The sequence below is a fragment of the Papio anubis genome, chromosome 2 (assembly GCF_008728515.1).
Source record: "Papio anubis isolate 15944 chromosome 2, Panubis1.0, whole genome shotgun sequence".
Taxonomy (NCBI): domain Eukaryota; kingdom Metazoa; phylum Chordata; class Mammalia; order Primates; family Cercopithecidae; genus Papio; species Papio anubis.
This window is the reverse complement of record NC_044977.1, coordinates 28,395,638-28,414,489: the sequence shown is the minus strand read 5'-3', so window position 1 is coordinate 28,414,489 and position 18,852 is coordinate 28,395,638. Positions and strand designations below refer to the sequence as shown.

The 18,852-nt window shown below is 35.3% G+C and overlaps 1 protein-coding gene across 7 annotated transcripts in view; it reads right to left on the bottom strand.

Annotated features, from left to right (window-relative positions):
• Positions 1-2,279: 2,279 nt before the first annotated feature.
• DZIP3 (DAZ interacting zinc finger protein 3) overlaps positions 2,280-18,852 on the bottom strand; it is a 96,696-nt gene continuing 80,123 nt past the window's right edge. For 2 of the 7 annotated variants that reach the window (XM_017955116.3, XM_009199691.4), the window contains exons 25-32: positions 18,635-18,722; positions 16,913-17,014; positions 10,196-10,321; positions 7,920-8,059; positions 6,419-6,539; positions 5,789-5,932; positions 5,601-5,702; positions 2,280-3,729 (exon numbers count right to left, since the gene is read on the bottom strand). In XM_017955116.3, coding sequence (XP_017810605.2) covers positions 3,619-3,729; positions 5,601-5,702; positions 5,789-5,932; positions 6,419-6,539; positions 7,920-8,059; positions 10,196-10,321; positions 16,913-17,014; positions 18,635-18,722 — 934 coding nt within the window. In that variant the 3' untranslated portion in view covers positions 2,280-3,618. Of the gene's footprint in view, positions 3,730-5,600; positions 5,703-5,788; positions 5,933-6,418; positions 6,540-7,919; positions 8,060-10,195; positions 10,322-16,912; positions 17,015-18,634; positions 18,723-18,852 lie in introns of those variants that run through there. The other 5 variants (XM_017955119.3, XM_017955117.3, XM_003893897.4 and 2 more) reach the window with 4 other exon arrangements.

The following is an 18,852-nucleotide window of genomic DNA, read 5'->3' as shown; positions in this document are numbered from 1 at the left end:
GTAGCATTTTATCCATTTTCCAGAAAAGAAACTGGTTGAGAAAAGTAATGTCTTCATGATCATACAATATACTAGATATGGAATTCAAAAATCTAAACCTAGATCTGAGTGAGAAATCTGCTTTTTACTATAGCAGTTGTTTTCAAATTTTAATGTGCATCAGAATACCTGTGGTACTTACTGCAAATGGAGATTCCCAGACAGCTTCTTGGAATATGCGTTGTTATAAATACACCATGTGTAATGTGATGGTGGTCGAGGATACAAAATTAAGAACAAGAGTCCATTAGTTCTGTTAAGTAGCATGTTCAAATCTGCAGTAGTTACTGAAAACTGCCAACTCAAGAAAATCAAACTATATATCTTTATAATAAATTAGTATTCATTTGTTGTTTTTATCTGGGTATAAACCAGAATAGTCCCACATTACTGTGATCCTAGAATTCTTATCTGAGAGGCTCACAGATAAGGTATTCCAGGAGTATTTTATAATTGCAGGTGGTTCTTGCTAACTTTGAATCTGGTAAAACATAAGCCTACCTTCCCTGAATTAATCATAAAATAAAATTTATCACAAAATTTATTTAAAAGGAAAAGACTATATTTCTCGTGTGCACAAAGTCAACCCAAAGTGAGGCTGCAACTATGAAGAGAATACCAGCTAAGGGACTCCAATCAAATCTCAGAATGCCACTTTGTACCTATGACTTTGGACAGATTATTTCCCTCTTACTTGAGTCTCAGATTCATCATTTGTAAAATAAGCATAATAACACTCACCTCAGAGTTATTCATGGATCAAATGAGGTACTAAACACATTTGAAGGTGTCCTATAGAAGCTATAAAATGTTATATACAGGGACAATAAATATGAAGGAAAATCTATGACATATCATCTAACAGCAGCTGCAGTGATATTACTGGATACTTTCAGATTGTTTTTGATGGAAATATTTCCACTTTAAGAGCTTTCTGGTCCTCACTGGATTTCTCAGCAGGATAGAGTGTTCTCGATCATCCCTCAGTAGGCACAGGCATGACAGTGATCACTCTGTGTGGTAGAATGACCCCTGCAATTGTCTTTACTGTTAAAGTATACATCAAAAACTATAATCCCATTACCTTCAGCACCTAAAGAACTAAATATAACTTTCTGGGGCACTATCCTACTATATTCTCCCTATATACCAACTATTGCATTAAGTTCTCCGGCCCCATCCTTGGAGCTAAGCAGGGCAAGTCAATACCAATATCCCATTACAGCATGAGTTTGTGGAGAAAGCATGTGATGAGGCATCAGAATCCTCAAGTACTAAGGCTGGCCTAGCTACTATCTGGCCATGTGACACTAGGTACAACATACCTGTAAAATAAAAGAATGAATTATATGTCACTAAGGGTCCAATGAACTTCGGCATTCTGTTATTCCAAAACAATCGTGGCACTTTATAAGTCTATATAACTGTCTTCCTGGATATTTTCCTTCCCATTTTCCTAACGTTTCTCAAAACAGAAGAAAAAGTTTAAGCCCAATTAAGCAGAAAGATACATTTGAAGTAAAGATTTCAAGTCGTTTCAGAATATGCTTATAATGCAATACACAGATAAAATAGTTGTTCAATTAAGAAACATTTATTCTTTTATAAATGAAAGTGAAATTGCAGTTGTAAATATGAACTAAGAAACATTGGTTTTACAAGATAACTAGCTACATGACCATGACCTTAAGGTGTGATATGGTTTGGTTCTGTGTCTCCACCAAATCTCATCTTGTAGCTCCCATAATTCCATGTTGTGGGAGGGACCTGGTGGGAAATAATTTAATCAAGGGGGCAGGTTTTTCCCATGCTGTTCTTGGGATAGTAAGTCTTACCAGATCTGATGGTTTTAAAAATGGGAGTTTCCCTGCACAACTCTCTTGCCTTGTCTGCTGCCATCCATGTAAGATGTGACTTGCTCCTCTTTGCCTTCCACCATGATTGTGAGGCCTCCCCAGTCATGTGGAACTGTAAGTCCATTAAACCTCTTTCTTTTGTAAATTGCCCAGTCTCAGGTATGTCTTTATCAGCAGCATGAAAATGCACTAATACAAGGTGCTAGACAAGGTGATTAAAGGCTCTATAAATTCTAAATTGTGCAATTCTAAGACATTCTTGGCATTTTACATGCCTAGATGACTGCCATCTTTTTTTGATATTTTTCCCTCACATGTTCCAGTCTATTCTCATTACAGAAGAATACATTTAACAGTTACAGAAACAGAGGTTTTAAATAAAGATTTAAAAGTAACTTCAAAATATATTTGCACTGAAGTATACAGGCAAAATTGTTTCTGAGTCAGGAAACATTTATTCTTCCCCATAAATTAAATGAAAGTGAAACTGTGAATATGAAGCAAAGAACATTTATCTCACAAGGTAACTCTGAATTCTTTTAATTCTCAAACCAGAGATATATACAACACTTACAGCATTCACACAACACTATTGTCAAAATAGGTTTTTGACCGCTAAAAATGAAAATTCTTAGTGACAAGCTTTAGATATGCAACTTAGCCCATTGGGTATTCACTTCATCACAAAAAGCAACCATAGACAAAGAGTTTTTCCCTCTCCCCGACACAAGAAAGTGAAATTACAGACTTTTAAAGCAGAAAAAATTTTCTCCAAAATGCAAATGATTAAGGTCCAAGAAACAAATGAACAGAAGATCTCAATTATTCAATTGAGCGAGTGATTTAGTTTGCATATTAACTCCTTTTCTTACTACTTCCTGGTATCTGATTCTGGCAATATTTATCCTGTATCTACTGGGCAAGACACTGAGAACACAGAGAAGTTTTAGACAAGGTCCAGCAGTATGCTGGTAAAGGTTTAACAACTAGCTCTTGAGGGAAAGGTAGGTCTTCACTTACAGCATTTACCAATTTCTATGGTGTAAATGCTCCAATTGTGGCAGATTTCAAGCTAGCAACAACTTGACAACTGGCTCATAAAATCCCTCAAACTAATGATTGTCACTCATAAGCCATTATAAGCCAGCTCCAACACACCACTGTATGGTCTCCACCTTCAAGTAGCTCATAATCTCTTCATGGGTACCTATTTAAGGGGATATAAAAGAATGGGGAATATTGAGGTAAAACTTAAATCAATTATATTTTTTAGGTAGTTTTAAAAGTTAGAAGGAACACAAATTTCTGTGGGATTTTCCTACCTCTTTACTATTTCCCTTTTTCTCTTGCTTAAATTTATTTCAGGAAAATTAAAGTGTAGAATACTTGAGGGGAGAGTAAAGGATGAGTGAAATAAGAATTTAAAAAGACAAGAAAAACATACTAAGAAATATACTAACAGTTACGTTTCCATTACAAGAAAAAACCTACTAAGATAAGAGCAAATATAGTATAACTATTAAAATTCCATCTGCTTCAAGCTCTTTCAGTTCATTTCACAAGTCCTGAAGATTTGTCCTGACTTCTTTGGCTGCTGCTTTGATAAAATTAGCTGGCTTCTTTAGCACTATATTGAAGAGCACACAGCTTTACACCACTTACACAAGCAGCTCATAATAAAAGAAAACTGAGCTTCCTTTGCATTTACACCCCTGACCTTGTATCAGATCTTGGGCAACTGCCGACTGGGGTGACCGGGGTATTCTTCTGGTAGCAAAACGTGGAGTCTGCAGGTAGGACATGTCCCCTGTTGCATCAACCATGGTCTAATGCACTAAGGAGCAAAAAGATTTATGTCAGTCTCTCAGAGTTAGCCTAGCAGAGGCAGTTGTCACTCTATGCATCAGGGTTACCAACCAACATGTCTTCTGGTGGATCTTTAAAGCCTTACCCTGTGGATTGTCAAGCTAATTGCTGCAACCATGGCACCTTCCCTGTGGTTTCCTGAACAAAATAGGTGGGTACTGCACAATACCTTTTAGTTAGTTTATTCTACTAGAAATTCTTCCTTCAACCCCAATTTTCAAGTTGACTAGCAATTCTTCCTGACAAGGAAATTGGAGAAACTTGCTATATTCTTTCTTTGGTTTACTATATACTATTCTCATTTATAATTCAGAAAAAGTCATAACTAATCATACAAAAGTCACTAGTACCTGATATGAAATGCTTATGGTGTTTGCAGTTAAAATCCCTAGATCATGAATACACTTCTCAGATTGTTTTCTTCGGCGATAATGACAGTCATTTTCGGCTATGAACTATCTGTTAAGTCACTTGCTTACATACTGACTCCCCAAAAACAAATCATTTTTACCTATATAAATAATGGAGGGCCAGGTCAGATGAGAGAGGATTAATAATAAGCACTATATATAATAGGCCCACTAACTATAGTCATAAAAAATAACCTGAATGAATTATATGCTTTCTACTCATGGGCAATGGCAAAGAGTAGCATACATTTTGTTAAACATGTATTTCCTAAATTGTCAGAACCTTATAAACTTCAAAGGGGAAAGTCAATGGCTAAGGATCTTTCCTAGAAAACTTTTGGGATTAGACATTTTGTGGATGTATCTTCATATTAGAGCAAATACAAAATATAATTCTGTACCACGTACCACAAATCATATCTTTGAAATGATGTCTTACAAACATGGCTTGACTGAACTGGCTATTATTCACTTCCCTGAAAAGCCTTTCTTTTCTATGACTACCTTTCCTGTGTCAAATTACATCTCTGCAACAGAGGACTTGGGTCCTAAATTATATATCAATAGCAACTGTGTGGCAGTAACACCAGAATTTATATAAATGCCAAGAATCAACTAAAGACATGACAACCTCACATTTTTTTCTTTTTTTTGAGATGGAGTCTCGCTCTGTCACCCAGGCTGGAGTGCAGTGGCCCAATCTCGGCTCACTGCAAGCTCCACCTCCTGGGTTCACACCACTCTCCCACCTCAGCCTCCCGAGTAGCTGGGACTACAGGCATCTGCCGCCATGCCCGGCTAACTTTGTTTCTGTATTTTTAGTAGAGATGAGGTTTCACCGTGTTAGCCAGGATGGTCTCAATCTCCTGACCTCGTGATCCGCCCGCCTCAGCCTCCTAAAGTGCTGGGATTACAGGCGTTGGCCACCACGCCCAGCCCAACCTCACATTTTTCTAACATCAAAACTCAAGCCTGAGTATCTTTCAAAAGCAAATATAGGAGCCTGGAGAGACTGATAAATCTTATGCTTTATGAAAGGGGGCTGTCATTAATTATGGACAAAGAACACTATCTGGTATTTATAGCATGTCAATTTCAAGTGGTGCTGTTGCTAGTTCTGCCACTAGATTACCACGTCAATCAATATTTGTCCCAGTTCTGTTAGAAGGAACCGCCTACTGTGCACGATCTGACTCTCAACATTGTCCCCTTCTTTGGTAGGGTGGATGGAGATCCACCTGACAGAGCACAATGCAATACATGGTTATGTATGGGAAAAGCATAAATGTTTCTGTGTGGTACCCAAAAGCTCACAGTTATACCCAGTGGAACTTGTGAGATAACAATGGATAATGATGCCTGTATACAATAGTAAGTAAGGCAGTATGAATCTCATTTAGCTGATTAATGGGAAAATTTAAAGTGTTACCTGAGCGTGGAATTTGTGAGCACAAGGCAAAACTGAAAGATTTTCTGGAGACAGATTCTCATGACAGATCACACAAGGCTCTTCTTCTTCCTCTTCCTCATCCTAGGGAAAATACAGAAAATGTTAAATTTAGCTCATTGTTTTCTCCCAAATCTAAATGTGTTCAGAATCAACAATTTCAGTCTTACTGGATTATTGGCTCCTTCCCATGTGGCAGGACCTTGTGAAGTGAGGGGCCTCCATGCTGGTTTTGGCGGCTGGGCAGCATTAGGCTGTGATGGAGAATGACTAGGTGAAACACAATTAACATTTGACACTGATTTTCCTTGACTCTGAAAATAAGAATACAATGTTTATTTTTTCAGAATTGTCCTAAAACAGTAAGAGCTGACACATTAGCACAGAATGGGGTATAGTAAGAACTAGCAAAAGGGTAAATAATCAGATTTGTGAGAAATCTTGAAAATGGTGGCAATACTTATATACTCAGAGCTAGGTAAAAACAAAAATAACTCTATACATTCTTTTAATTAAAATAAATCTTTCAAGAAAATTAGAAAATATCTCCCTCTTTAGACTCAAAGTAACTAGAGCAAATTTCAAGGTCAGTTTTATTCTAGAATGATTAGGTAATAGGCATTTCAAAAAGACTTCTGATATCATTGGTTAAGTTGAAGCTGTTATTTACTGTTAATAGATGATTTAATATGATTACAAGTTACTGATTTGCCGAACAGGTTATGGAGATAATTAAAACAGTTAACTACTAGAGTTAAGGGCAGAGAGATACAGGTTTTTTGGTTGTTTTCGCATTTTACCTGAGACTTTTTGGGGTCAATAAACTGGGAAATCTTGCAAACAATTTCATCAAATGTCAGTCCAGACAAGGACTTTCCATGAGCATCCTTCAGTTTCCGTAAGAAATCTGTAAGCTCCTTTCTGGAAGAGATTAAGGAAAGGAAAGGGCAGTAATGATTTTCCTTAGTACCTTTGAGGATGTGCCCACCAAAGGAGATATAAAATCCTATCATTATGATTGATGTGTATTATATAGACAGGACTCTTTAGGTCTTTGATCTAAAAAAGTGATCACAGGTCCATCTGCATTTATCTTGAACCAAAATGAAAACTCCTAATTGTGTTCATTAACGATACTTAATGTTTTCATGAGTGATAAAGTTTAGTACTTATTTTCTTTCCAAAAAGAGACTTTGTTTTTGAGAGCTCACTAGGTGAAAATTAAGTTTATCCACTTATTTATGCACTGGCTTCTTTATACCATCTCTCAAGTGGTCTCTTGCTCAGGATAACATTATTTTTAACTATGTTGCTATTGGTTTCTCTCTTATCAGTGTTAATAGTTGTACTTTTGTAAAACTCAGAAAACAAAGATTAAACAGAACAGGAAAGCAAAGGTTAAAAATCACATTAATTATATAATGAAAGAACCCACAATTATTTTAATTGATATGTTCCTTTTCAACTCCCAAGATCCACTGACCCAAAGCTTGCATCTACATTTTTGATGGGACAAAGTAGAATGAAATATTTTTGTTTCCCAAATGAAGCGTCATGTCATCAGCCTTATGCAGCTACCTTTGATTTAAAATGTTTTTATACATATTTATAACAACTGTACTAGAGTTCTATTGTATTATCTATTCACTATTATGAAATTTATAAAATTAAAATTTAACAATGAAGTGTGCCAGTATATATATTAAATGTTTGTATTCAAATAAAAATACTTGTGAAAAGTAGAATTATTTCCTTAGATATGAGTTGAGATAAAAGAAACTTCATTTGTGTAGGAATATAATTAAGTATCTTTCTACTAAAGGTAGACTGTGAAAAGCACAGTAAAGTTATGATTTCTTGCATTTTTAGTGTGTTCTCCAACAAAGAAACTATAAGGACCCTCAAAAATAAGGAAATTAGGAAATTAAATCCTAAAGATGTTTGGGCTTATATAGCATACAATCAACTTAAAATTCACTTTGGAGATAGGTTAATTATGGCAGTTAGTGTCATTAAAATTGGGCAAGTTTTTATCTAGTTGTACTTTCAGTAAATGAGCAAACCTAAATTTAAAGTTATTCTCTCATGATTTAAGACTAGTAACTTTTAAATGAAGAGGTTCACCACTGAACACTGTCCCTTCTTAGTAAATTTCTTTTTCCTTACCAAGGTCAAGGTAAGGAAATATCTGTACTTTTTTTGTGTTTGTTATGTTTTGCTGAAATGTTTCATTGCCACAATTATGGCTATGAAAACTGGAGAATATGATCTGTACCCACCAGTAAATAAAAACTAAAATACCTGGTTTGTTGTGGAAAGGCAGTTTTCAGCCTGTCTGTAATTCTCTCCCAATTCATCACGGAGGGATCACTCGCCAGACCTGCACTGGGAGGCACAGCGTCTCCCACAGGCGCTGGCAGCGCCCAGGCTATGCCAGTCATCTGTAAAAGGCAGAGAGTTATAGCCCATCAGGTTTAATTATGAAGAAGTTACATTCCTATACCTCAGAACATGGGTACAATGAAGAAGAGTACTGGCATACACATTCAATTTTTAGAGTTTTTCTCTTAATTAATATTTCTAATTGTTTATAACTATTTTAAACTTATTTTTAAAATAGGACAAAGAAAATGGATAGAATGAAGAAGAATACTGACATACACAATCCCTTTTAGGGTTTTTCTGTTAACTAATACAAACAATATTTCTAACTGTTTATAAATATTTAAAACTTATTTTTAAAATAGGACATGCTTGCTTCAGTAATTACACACATGTACAAAAACATGAAGGCTGTTTACTGCTGTTTCTTTTTTAACAGTGAAAACTGAAAAAAACCTGATGTCTATAGAGGAATGAATAAATTATGGCACATCTAATCGAGTTTTTAAAAATAGAACTGTATGTCTGGGCATAAGAGATATGCATGAAATATTTTTTAAAAAGTCTATGGCACAGTATGATATGACTTCCTTTTATATTAAAAAATTTAAAATGCATATGTATACACGGAGAAAGGTCTATAAATTACCATGCGTAAGTGGTGACTATTTCTTAGGGATTCAGTTGCACAGTAACTTTGTTTTCTAATGTGCTTACATTTCTATATTATTCACATTTTGTGATTAGCATACATACCTTTATAACAAGAAAGTAAAGTTACATTTTCAAACAACCAAATAAAGATGGGAATACTGCTAGAATTGCTCTGCCCAATGTCTCATCAACGTTGTAGACAAAGGTGGTACAGAAGTTGTTGTGACACTTAACCATGAAACCGTGTTTTCTCCATATTTTATGGTAGTTCCTTCTTAAGATTCTAATTAAATAATATAATAAGTGAATATTTTTGGAGTGCTCATCTGATTACTAAGATAATTATGAACACTGTATCTTTTATGTAAGGCTCTAATGGGTTATTTTCAAGTATTAGGTTATTATTTGTGAAAAACTAGCAACTACTAATAGTCATTGTAATAATTTGTACAGAGCCTAGTAAGTGAGGAGAAGCAGAATATTTCCCAGAAATCTGAATTTGCTTCAATGTCAAGCTTTACCCCAGGAATCAGAAAGTAATCTTATTAGGAGGTTAAGGTATTTTAATGTTTTTAATAAAATTTTATCATAGTTTCTTATAGAATGGTGGGCAAGCAAATTGCAAGAGTTAACACTGTAATATCATGGTAATAAAAATATGTGTTACTTATTTAGCATGTTAAGGACTATATACAGATTTGTTTATAGACAGGTAGCCTTGACAATAATGAGCAGAGTTCATCTGACCATATATTTCAAAAGGAAACTGTTAGCAATATATGGGGACCAGAAAAGAAAAGAAACAATTAATTGCACCTAAATATAGGAAAATCCAGATTAGAGAATTTTCATTAATTACATTTAACATCATTCTTTTGGAAGATTTTTCTTTAATAAAAAAAAGTTTACCTTCACCAAGATTACAACTGATAATTCTGGTAATTTCAAATTTATTTGTTCCTTCTTCCGGTTTGGATAAAGTTCATCTGGCTATTTGTAGCTGGGAAGATTTATAACTTTACAGTTTACTTTCCAAGGTGATGCTATTTTTATTGTCTGTTTATAGATACAGTTGAAACATTATCCTACTATGTGTGTGTACGTGTGTGGAAATAAAATTTATAGTTTAGTTTGTTGTGACTTGGCTTCTCTGCTTTTCAATCTTCCCAACAACCATGCCAAAAAAATCTATTAAAAATATCAATTTACCCTTCATTGTTGCCTGTTGCCTCAGAAGTAATACTATAATTTTAAGGATTCTGTAGTATAAAAACATATTTATCTTTGTATCCCAAAACTAAGCTAGTATCAGTTAAATAATATACACACCCTTGATATTGTGCGTGCTCTACAGGAAAGCATTCATTCATCGCCATCACCACCATCATTATCATATCAAATAAATGAACAAAATGAAGATACTCATTCAGGCCCATCATTATCATATCAAATAAATGAACAAAATGAAGACACTCATTCAGGAAGCCCACTAGAGTAATAAAAAAACTAACTAACATCTATTCCACCAAGAAAGCTTTTACCAGGGGGGCTCTAGGTTGGCCAGTTGCAGAGACGACTCCTGGACAAACTGCAGGCATTTGAGGAACAGTAAGTATGGGTCTAAAGAAAGATTCTTTCACAAGGGGTCTTCCTAAGAACTGCTGCATCTAAAATAGAAAAAAAATAAACAATAATAACAAAAAACCCTGCACATATTTATATATTTATTTAGAACATCATCTAAATTCATACAGCAATTTGGGGGGGAGAGACACTCATCTGAACTCAAGATACAAAGCACATTAGAAACAATGTATGTCAGATAATGAAATATACGAATATCAGAAAAACAAAGGGCAATGAGATATACTGAAAAAAGCTTGACAAAGACAGAAAAGAAATAGATTCTAGTCATATTTCTCTCTACCTAGCTGAATAACCTTGGAAACCAATTTCCTAAACTATAAAATGAGAAGGTTGTATAAAGTAATCATTAAGGTTCCCTCCCAACTGTAATCATATAGGACTATGCAAAGGAGATTCTCAGGAAGTGTTATCCATGTTGGTGGGCAATATTGATACTCAGAAATTTCACAGAACCCAAAGTTATCCATAGAAAATATTTTATATTGGAGGTAATACTTGATGAAATTCTGACTTAATGTTTAGCTCCAAAGGAGAGTTGGAGGAGGAAGTGGGATGGGCCTGGGAGATATGATATAGTGATTTGCAGATATGCTTGTGGGTATTACCATACTTCCCAGGGGGTTATGGAAATCTAGACCTTTTTAGCAGCTATCTGGAAAAGATACCTTGATGGCTGGAGTACAGAAGGGGGCAGATTTATTGAATATGTACTACGTGCCAGGCCTACTACTGGCATAAAGCATAAAGCAGGAGTTCAACAACAATTTGTTACTGAACTTAAAAAATGAGGAACAGCAACATAGCTCTAAGTAATGATCCTAAAACTATCATATGAAAAATTAATGGGGAACTTTACAATGGATAGATTGGATTGGCATTTGAGTCTTAACGTCTGAAAAGAACATTATGTACCTGCTAAGTAAGAAAAAGATTTTTTTAAACAACTGGGGAAATAAAAACTCCAACTGGATATTAAAAATTACAATTTTCTTAGGTAAGACAATGGTGTTATGATTATACCCAGTAAGAGTTCCTCATCTTTTAGGATATAGCCTAAAGTATAAATGGATAAATTGTATGATATCTGGGGTTTGCTTTAAAATATTCCAGTGGAGAGGAAAAAGGGAATGACATAAAACAAGGCTGACAATAAGCTGATAATGCTGAGGCTGGCTCCTGGGTTTGAAGAGGTTCATTATACTATTTTTTACATATGTGTCAAATTTTTTACATGTAAAGTCTTAAAAAAATGAAAGAATGGTGGGTACTGAGTCAACAGTCCTGCTCTGTTTGAGAACCACTATTACTTAACACTTTATTTTTATTTTTGATGGACACATAATTGTACATTTTTAGGGGTACAATGTGATGTTTTCATACATGTATACACTGTGTAATGATCAAAGGGTAATTGGCATATCATCACCTCATTTGTCATTTCTTTGTGGTGGTAATATTCAAAATCCTCTCTTCTAGCCATTTTGAGATATACAATACTTTACTCTTAACTATAATAATCTTACTAATAGAATGCCAGAACTTATCCTTCCTAATTGTATCCATTGACCAACCAACCTCTCCCTATGCTCGCCTTCCATTTATCCTCCCTAGTCTCTGGTAACCACTGTTCTACTAATTAATTTTATGAGACCAACTCTTTTAGATTCCACATGTGTGGGATCAGGTAGTATTTGGCTTATTTAACTTAATATAATGTCCTCCGGGGTCATCCATGTTGTCACAAATAACAGGATTTCATTCTTTTTTATGACTAAATAGTATTTCATTGTGTATATACACATTTTCCTTATCCATTCAACCTTTATGGACACTTAAATAGATGCCATATCTTAGCAACTGTAAATAATGTTGCAGTGAACATGGGATTGCAGATGTCTCTTTAGGATACTTGACTTCATGTCCTTTCCCACTATACCCAGTAGGATTGTTGGATCATATGGTAGTTCTATTTTTAATTTTTTGAGGAACATCGATACTGTTTTCCATAATAGCTGTCCTAATTTACATTCCCACCAACAGTATGTAAGGGTTCCCTTTTCTCCATATCATCGCCAACATTTGATATCTTTTTTTTTTTTGATAATAGCTATTTTTTTTAAATTATTATACTTTAAAGTTCTGGGTTACATACACAGAATGTGCAGGTATGTTACATAGGTATACACATGCCATGGTGGTTTGCTGCACCCATCAACCCTTCATCTACATTAAGTATTTCTCCTAATGCTATCCCTCCCCTAGCCCCCAACCCTACAACAGGCCCCAATGTGTGATATTCCCCTCCCTGTGTCCATGCGTTCTTGTTGTTCAACTCCCATTTATAAGTGAGAATATGCAGTGTTTGGTTTTCTGTTCCTGTGTTAGTTTGCTGAGAATGATGGTTTCTAACTTCATCCATGTCCCTGCAAAGGACATGAACACATCCTTTTTTTATGACGGCAGAGTATTCCATGGTGTATATTTGCCACATTTTCTTTATCCAGTCTATCACTGATGGGCATTTGGGTTGGTTCCAAGTCTTTGCTATTGTGAACAGTGCTGCAATAAACATACCTGTGTATGTGTCTTTATAGTAGAATTATTTATAATCCTTTGGGTATATACCTAGTAATGGGATTGCTGAGTCAAATGGTATTTCTGGTTCTAGACCCTCGAGGAATCGCCATACTGTCTTCCACAATGGTTGAACTAATTTACACTCCCACCAACAGTGTAAAAGTGTTCCTATTTCTCCACATCCTCTCTAGTATCTGTTGTTTCCTGACTTTTTAATGATTGCCATTCTAACTGGCATGAGATGGTATCTCATTGTGGTTCCGATTTGCATTTCTCTAATAACCAGTGATGATGAGCTTTTTTTCATATGCTTGTTGGCCACATAAATGTCTTCTTTTGAGAAGTGTCTGTTCATATCCTTCACCCACTTCTTGATGGGGTCGTTTTTTTCTTGTAAATTTGTTTAAGTTCTTTGTAGATTCTGGATATTAGCCCTTTGTCAGATGGATAGATTGCAAAAATTTTCTCCTATTCTGTAGGTTGCCTGTTCATTTTGATGATAGTTTCTTTTGCTGTGCAGAAGCTCTTCAATTAGATCCCATTTGTCAGTTTTGGTTTTTGTTGCCACTGCTCTTGGTGTTTTAGTCATGAAGTTTTTGCCCATGCCTATGTCCTGAATGGTGTTGCCTAGGTTTTCTTCTAGGATTTTTAGGGTTTTAGGTCTTACATTTAAGTCTTTAATCCATTTTTAGTTGATCTTTGTATAAGGTGTAAGGAAGGGGTCCAGTTTCAGTTTTCTGCACACGGCCAGCCAGTTTTCCCAACACCATTTATTAAATAGGGAATCTTTTCCCCATTGTTTGTTTTTGTCAGGTTTGTTAAAGATCAGATGGTTGTAGATGTGTGGCTTTATTTCTGAGGCCTCTGTTCTGTTCCATTGGTCTATATATCTGTTGGGGTACCAGTAGCTGTAATAACTTAAGTGAGGTGATATCCTGTAATTCTGATTTGCATTTCCTTGAATTCTTCTTATTCATGAATATGATGTATTTTTCCATTTCTTTATGTCCTCAATTTCTTTCATCGATGTTTTATAGTTTTCAGGGTAGTGATCTTTCTCCTCCTTGGTTAAATTTATTTCCAGGTATCTTTGTTTTCTGTAGCTATTGTAAATGGGATTTTCTTAATTTCTTTTTCAGATTGTTCACTATTAGTAAACAGAAATGCTATTGATTCTTGTATGTTGATTTTGTATCCTGAATCTTTACCAAAGTTGTTAGTTCTAGGAGTTTTTAAGTGGAGTCATTGGGATTTTTCTATATATAAGATCCTAAAAAGGGACAATCTGACTCCCTTCTTTCCAATTTGGATGTCTTTTATTTCTTTCTCTTGCCTAACTGCTCTGGCTAGGACTTCTAGTACTATTTTTATTAGAAATAAAGTGGGCATCCTTGTCTTGTTTCAGATCTCAGAGGAAACACTTTTAACCTTTTCCCATTTAGTATAATGTTAGCTGTGGGTTTGTCATATATGGCCTTTATTGTGTTGAGGTATGTACCTCCTCTACCTAATTTTTTGAGCGTTTTATTCATAAAGTGACATTGAATTTTGTCAAATGTTTTTTCTGCATCTATTGAAATGATCATATGGTTTTTGTGTTTCTTTCTGTTGATATGATGTATCATATTTACTGATTTGTGTATTTTAAATAACCATTGCATGATCTTTTTAATGGTACTAACACTTCTTTGAGGATTAAACAGCCAAGCTACAAAAATCAAGATACAATGAAACATATAGAATTACTGGGTTAAACTGGGAACAATCCACACTTTCACAGAATTCTCTACTATGTAAGTCTGATGGCCACTCCTTAGAATACTAGTATCCCAGAAATAGATGGGACTTGAGTGATCAGATCATCCAGTACAATTTCCTAATTTATTGATGGGAAAGCAAAAGTCCAGAAGAGCTGATTTTCCCAAGATCAACATAGCTCTTCACAAAGTTAGGATATGAACCCAGACCTCATTAGTGTACTTCCATTGTATGTACCATCTGAATTTACAGCAAATAGCGCTGTAACGTTTCTAGCTGCTCTTCTCTCAAACTCTCTCCTTTAATGTTCAGTGGTCACCAATGCTTGTACTTTAACACAACTGTTAGCTTAATCAAGCACAGCAATGACCTTAATTAGGAAGCACAAAAGATACAGGTGAACCCTCAGAATGTTAGCAAAGGATGCTTATGAATTACCACACAGCCTAACTGCCAGTGGGTTTTTGTACTTAACTAAACCTGGGTAAGACACGTCAGACATAAGAAAGTCTCCAAAGGGATAAAAAGATCTGGAAGGTCTGGAGGTCAAGGTTTGACTATGTTTGTCAGATACAGAGTATCACTTGTATCCGACAGCCAAGGCTTATACTGGTCTGGTTCCAGGAAACTCCAAACAACAGCTCTGTATCTAGCTTCACTGTCTGTGGACCCATTTTATAGTTAAGAGCCATGGCAGAGTTTAACTACAATCTAAGGACAGTATTTTGAATATGTGTAGAAGGTACAGTGTTTTTAGATATCCTACAAAAAAATATGTGTTACTGCAGGGAATCTTTGGAACTTCTCTGGAACACATTCCTTACCAGAGTAGTTGGGTATGATGATGATCCAAGCCTAGAATAATAATGTTCATAATCCACTGTTCCTATAGAAACTGAATTAACCAAAAATATAAAAGGCAATACTATTATTCTAAATTAAAGCCCATGGTATATATCCCATAATTCTTTTAGCTATAGATCCTGCTTTTGAAACAGTATCCATACAAATGATATAATTTTTAAATTCTTTGTTATACTCAACCATGAGGAGAAATAACATTTTTAGATTTCTATTATAAGCAGGAGTGGTGATATCAAAGTCATCTGTCCCCAAATATCTTATATTTTTCCTCTCTTCCTACCACCAGATCTCTTAGAATAATACAAATTATCATCTAATGACACCTTCTTAAAAGGTCTTTTGGATAGTTGTGTGAATTTACTCAGTTAGGGTACTATGTTTCCCAGAAATACAGTACGGGGATTAGTTTATCTGATTAAGATCCACTGGTCTCTAACAACAAGCAGAGAAGGGGCAGAAGTGGAAGCTGTCCTTGCTGTTGAAGGTAGAATAGAATATAAAACTTCACAAAAAGAAAGTCTAAAGTAGAAATGCAGAGGTGAGGTCCAGCTGTGCAGGGTATTACATTGAGATGTTTCAGTCATCTCGTGCAGTGGTCCCCAATCTTTTTGGCACCAGGGACTGGTTTCATGGAAGATAATTTTTTCATGAACCGGGGAGTGGAGATGGTTTTGGGAGAATTCAAGCACATTACATTTATTGTGTACTTTATTTCTAGTATTATTACATTGTAATATATAATAAAATAATTATATAACTCACTATAATGTAGAATAAGTGGGAGCCCCAAGCTTGTTTTTCTACAACTAGATAGTCCCATCTGGGGATGATCAGAGACAGTGACAGATCATCAGGCATTAGATTCTCACAAGAAGCACACAACCTAGATCCTTCATATGCACAGTTCACAATATGGTTCACACTCCTGTGAGAATCTAGTGCTGCAGCTGATCTGACAGTATGCGGAGCTCAGGTGGTAATGTGAGCAATGGGGAGCAGCTGTACATAAAGTTTTGCTTGTTCATCAACCGCTCACCTCCTGCTGCGCACTGGTCCGTGTCCCAGGGGTTGGGGACCTCTGATCTAGTGGTAACATGAGGACACTGGGAACTCTCAGTATTCATCATTTAGCTCCCACAAGGTAAGTGAAATAAGATGAGTGAGAATATATTACTCTATGCATATCAAATGCTTCACTAAAATCCAGTGATACAACGTATTGTACAGGCCTTACCCATCTAATTATATCATCTGGTGACTCGAAGGTATGGTCTTAATTACAACTGATACTCACAATATGTGCCTATTCCATTTTGAACACACATTAAACATACTGTATATTCAGTGTTTCACAGCCCTTACCATTTTGTCAAAATGAAAAGGGCAATTATTCAAAATGTTGTATTTCTTACCAGTATCTCAGGACTGGGTGGTGGAGGAGGAAGCTGGACTGGAGGCAAGGTACTCAAGGCAAATCCTTGCTTTACTTTGTTTATTTGTTCATTGTACTGTGTCTGGTAGAAGAAGACTAAAAATACTTTAGACAACAATCAACTTTAAAGAGACAGCATATGGGAATATCTGATGTAGTTCTGAATAATAGAACGTAAAAGAGTGGTTCCCAACCTGTCAGAAATAATATAAAAACAGGTTCTGACTAAAAAAAAAATTCTATAGACCATCCCCACATGTAAACAGTTGTATTTTTAAGAGTCATTACTGGTTAATAAGAAACAGAGACACAGATAATTCACAGATCTTTGTGATAATTCCTCAGTGTTTCCAAAATTTTCAGCTCTAAAATAGGAACCACTGACATAAATAAAAAAAGAGACTAAAGATTCAAGAAGCTACAAATATTATACTGGCTAAAAAATAGGGGAAAAAATGTATTTGTAACAAGCAGTTAAACTACTTGCAAATGTTCATTTTAAAAACTGAAGGAAAAATTTCAGACATTACTTATTAAATTCTACATTGTGTTTATCTCACAATCTGTAACTCTAGCTTGTTCTAGCTCCTTGTACATTTTATTCTCTTGGATTCTGACAAAAACTCCCACCTGGAAGTTTAACAACACGTTTTCAACATTTTTTGGCATTGTCCCCACTTTTGCTTACCACATTATTTTGTAAAGAACTCATAAGAACTGGGAAAAAAAGTCTTATAAAACAAAACATTTAGAAACTTCTGCATGGAGGACCTGTGCTTGGAAGAAAACATGGGGCAGGTCTTTTGAGGCCAAAATTTTGAATAAACCCAACAGAAACCCTAAGCATCACTAAAGACTGAGTAAGAAAGAGTTTGGAGAGAAACAGTGAAAACCCTCAAGGGAGCTGGACAAATATCCAGTTGCTTTTGGCACTTCACAATTGAATGGCAATGCTTTTTCTTTTTGCTGACAGTGTTGTGAAATCACAAAAAAATCAACATTATATATCGACCTTAGTATATAAATACAAAAAGATTCTAAAATAAAATCAATAAATAGTCAGTGGATTATCTCTTTAGATTATCTGTAGCATGGTCCTACACCAGTACTTAGGAATTTACTATTTTGCATTATGGAATAATTACATAAAAAGTTAGACTGAAAACAAATACAGGCCTACTTGATTTTCCTTTTAATTCTGTAAACACATTATTACTCAGACTGCATTAAAACATTTAGCTTTTATTCCAAATTTTCTTTTAGAGACAGAGTCTCACTCTGTAGTCCAGGCTGTAGTGCAGTGGCATGATCAGAGCTCACCATAACCTTGAGCACCTGGCTCAAGTGATCTCTCGCCTTGGCTCCCAAAATGCTGGGATTACAGGCATGAGCCACTGTGCCTAGCCAAAACATTTAGTTTTGATTGGGGCACTGTTAGCTTTGAAATTCTAGGAAAGCTAGGTGTGAGGGCACAATTTTTGACTTTATTATTTTCTTGACTAAGGATATAAAAGACTACATGTGTGAATCTAGGATGTTATCTACAACCAACCACAAGGAAGTAATCTCAAAGTGAGGCATAAACTTTAATAACTAAAATGGAAAATATGTTCTTCCTTAATTTTTTCTACTAATATGTTTTCTAACTTTACACCATCTATAACATTAAGCCAATTTTCTCTAAATATACTTCAGGACTTACCCTGAGGAATGCAATCTTGTTTCTAACATCTGCCACAATGGCATTCCAACTGTCTACCGCAGCCTTTAATTGAAGTGATTCTAGGTTGCTGTTGTAGAAAAGGAGACACAAAAGAAAGTTCTTTCTTTTTGTAACACTGAGGTTTCCAAACATGTCTATCATGCTTTCTAGCATATATGTCAACAAAAACCAAAATTACCCCCATCACCAACAATTAC